Source organism: Sinocyclocheilus anshuiensis, unplaced genomic scaffold, assembly GCF_001515605.1.
Source record: "Sinocyclocheilus anshuiensis isolate Anshui unplaced genomic scaffold, SAMN03320099.WGS_v1.1 scaffold67, whole genome shotgun sequence".
Classification (NCBI taxonomy): Eukaryota; Metazoa; Chordata; class Actinopteri; order Cypriniformes; family Cyprinidae; genus Sinocyclocheilus; species Sinocyclocheilus anshuiensis.
Genome location: NW_015552546.1, coordinates 1,683,173 through 1,685,930, shown reverse-complemented (window position 1 = coordinate 1,685,930; position 2,758 = coordinate 1,683,173). Strand labels below are relative to the sequence as shown.

The 2,758-nt window shown below is 34.0% G+C and overlaps 1 protein-coding gene across 1 annotated transcript in view; it reads right to left on the bottom strand.

The window, feature by feature from the left end:
* tgm1l5 (transglutaminase 1 like 5) overlaps nucleotides 1–2,758 on the bottom strand; it is a 14,724-nt gene that overhangs the window by 1,850 nt on the left and 10,116 nt on the right. The window contains exon 11 of the mRNA XM_016454578.1: nucleotides 846–1,130. Within this exon, the coding sequence (XP_016310064.1) occupies nucleotides 846–1,130 (285 nt within the window). The remainder of the gene's footprint in view (nucleotides 1–845; nucleotides 1,131–2,758) is intronic.

Genomic DNA, 2,758 nt, shown 5'->3' with positions numbered 1-2,758 from the left:
ATGGCTGCAATATAACAAAGAGTGAAAAATTGAAGGGGGTCTGAATACTTTCCGTACCCACTGTATATCTGTATAGTTTTATTTAGATTAAGTTTTAGTAATTTTGTATTTGTCATTTTCTATCATTTATTAATTTTTTCAATTCTACCATTTTTATTTCAGTTTTAGTTTTTAATTTTAGTACTTAAGTTTATGTCTTTTAGTTGCAAGCAATTCTAATTTTCATTTATGTCTGTAAAGTTCAAGTTTTTAATCTAATATTTATGTTTTATTAACAACAATATATATATATATATATATATATATATATATATTACAATTTGAGTATATTTGAGTTAAATTCCAGTTGTTGAATTAAATGGATTTAAAAATAAATAAATTTGTTTAGTATACAACACTATATTAGTGTATATTTAGTATAATTTATATACTATTATAGTATTTACTAATATTTTGAATTAGTTTTTATTTTTATATTTTCAGTTTTATATTTTAGTTTATTTTTTATATATTTTTAGTTTATTTTTTATTTATGGTCATTTTGTTGTGTTTTTTTTTCTTTCATTTTTATTATTAGTTTTTATTGTCTAAATATTTCTGTATAGCTTTAAAAAAAAAAAACTTTATGTTTTAATTTTTATTTAAATTAAAATTTAAAAAGTTGCCTAGGCAACTAACTGAAATAAGTTTTTCTGTCCAAAAGTTATATCTTATTTCAAGCTTTGGAGAAATTGAGATTTTTAATAGCTTTAGTTAACAATTGTATTGTTAATGTGTTGTTCTGCTGGTGAGAAGTTGTAGTTAAGCTTTGTATTCAGATCTTTATCCATTCTATCATCTCTCACCCTCATGAGGCTTGAGCTCAAGGCTCCTCTGGTCTTTCTTCAGGAAGGTCCTGTTGACTACAGAGTGGTGCGTGGCTGACACCTGGCTGTAGAGATGGACACTGCGAGGTGAGCTGCTGTTGTTCTTCAGAACGATGGACAGAACAGCATCCTGACCAACACATGGTCCTTCACCCTCCATAGCAATATCAAGCGTCACATCGCTGTCACCGTCGGGAGAGTAGGTGGATCGCTTGGAGCCGTATCTACAGGCTGTTTCCACAGCGGTGCACTCCTCCTCCGAACCTGACCAAAAATATTACTGTTGTTTTGGATGTTTTGATGTACAGAACATTTGTTTTTTAATTGTGCTATATAAATACATTTGACACTGAGATTAAAATAAAATAAAATACAATTTGAAATAATTAAGTTAACCAAGGCATGGCGTTAAGCAGTGTTAATTTCGTTGATGAATAATTTTCGTCATAATTTTCGTCAACCACATTTTTTTCGCCGACGACAACGAAATGATAACGAACTAAAACTCTTTTTGAATTACAAAAACTATGACGTAAATCTGACATTTTTGTCAACGAATAAAAACGAGACGAAAATGTTAGGGAGGGACGATTTGGGAAGAGATTCATTCAGAATGAATCTGCTGCGTGGTTCGGAGATTAGATGCATACATATGAACCGGCGGGACATAAAACATAATACACACACACAGAAAGCGCGTCTCACAGCGTGCGCATGAACGGAGAATTGCAAACAAAATGATGTCTAATTGTCCGTTATTCACGTAAACACAGTTGATTACGTATTAAGTGAACGTAATTAGTAGGGAGAACGTGTATCAGTACATTGCATCCATTGCAGCTGTGCATTCGGTTTTAAAGGGATAGCAGCCTAATTTAGTTGCTATTGTCCTAGGCTGTGTCCGAAATCGCCCCCATACCCTCATTCACTATTCCCTACATTAGGTCACTAATTCAGTTCACTAGAAGGAGTGAATAAAAACGAGTAGTATTGCAACTTTTTATCTCACAATTCTGACTACTTTCCTTGCAATTCTGTGATGTAAACTCCCAATGGCAAGAAATAAAGTCCGAATTGTGAGAGAAACGTCACAATTACCTTGGCGGAAATGGGTTTCTATTGTCCTGATTCGGATTCTGACACATCGGCCAAATAGAAAAACCTATCAGCCGATGCCAATATTTAAGAAATGCCAAATATCGGCCAATGCATCGTTGAAGGCTGACCTGACCACTGGAAAGCATCTGAAAGCATCTGGCAATGTATCTGTTGCTGCCGTAAAGCAATCCACCCTTTTTGCGTAATTTCGTATCTGCTCATCAAACCTACACATTCCCAGACATTTGGGGGGAAAGTAGAAAAGAAACAGAAGCCATTTGTCTTAACAGAAGTCAGCGTACCATCAGAATAATTTTGAAACTAATATTTCAAGATTAAAAAAAAACCTTACATAGAGTTGCTTTAAATATTGATATTGTGTTAATACTACACATATACTAATATTGTAAATAACCCAGGGCCAGTTCACACTCCAACAAAGCAGGTGGCGCTAGTACACCTTAACGCCACTCATCACAAAAATCACCACAGAAAATCATGAAGTGAGACACTCTACATGCACTTGAAGGCTTTGTCCGAAATCGCCCCCTATACCCTCATTCACTATTCCCTACATTAGGTCACTAATTCAGTTCACTAGAAGGAGTGAATGAAAACGATGAATTCGGACACTGAGTGCACCGGAAGGAATGCCGCTTTTGCATAGTTTGTGCTTGCTGTTTATTAATCATTTGAAACTAGCAAACTAGCAGCAAGATTAAAGAGATTAAAGGATTTATCTTGAACTCTGTCACGGAAATTATGTATAAACCCTAATCAAACATCAATTTACA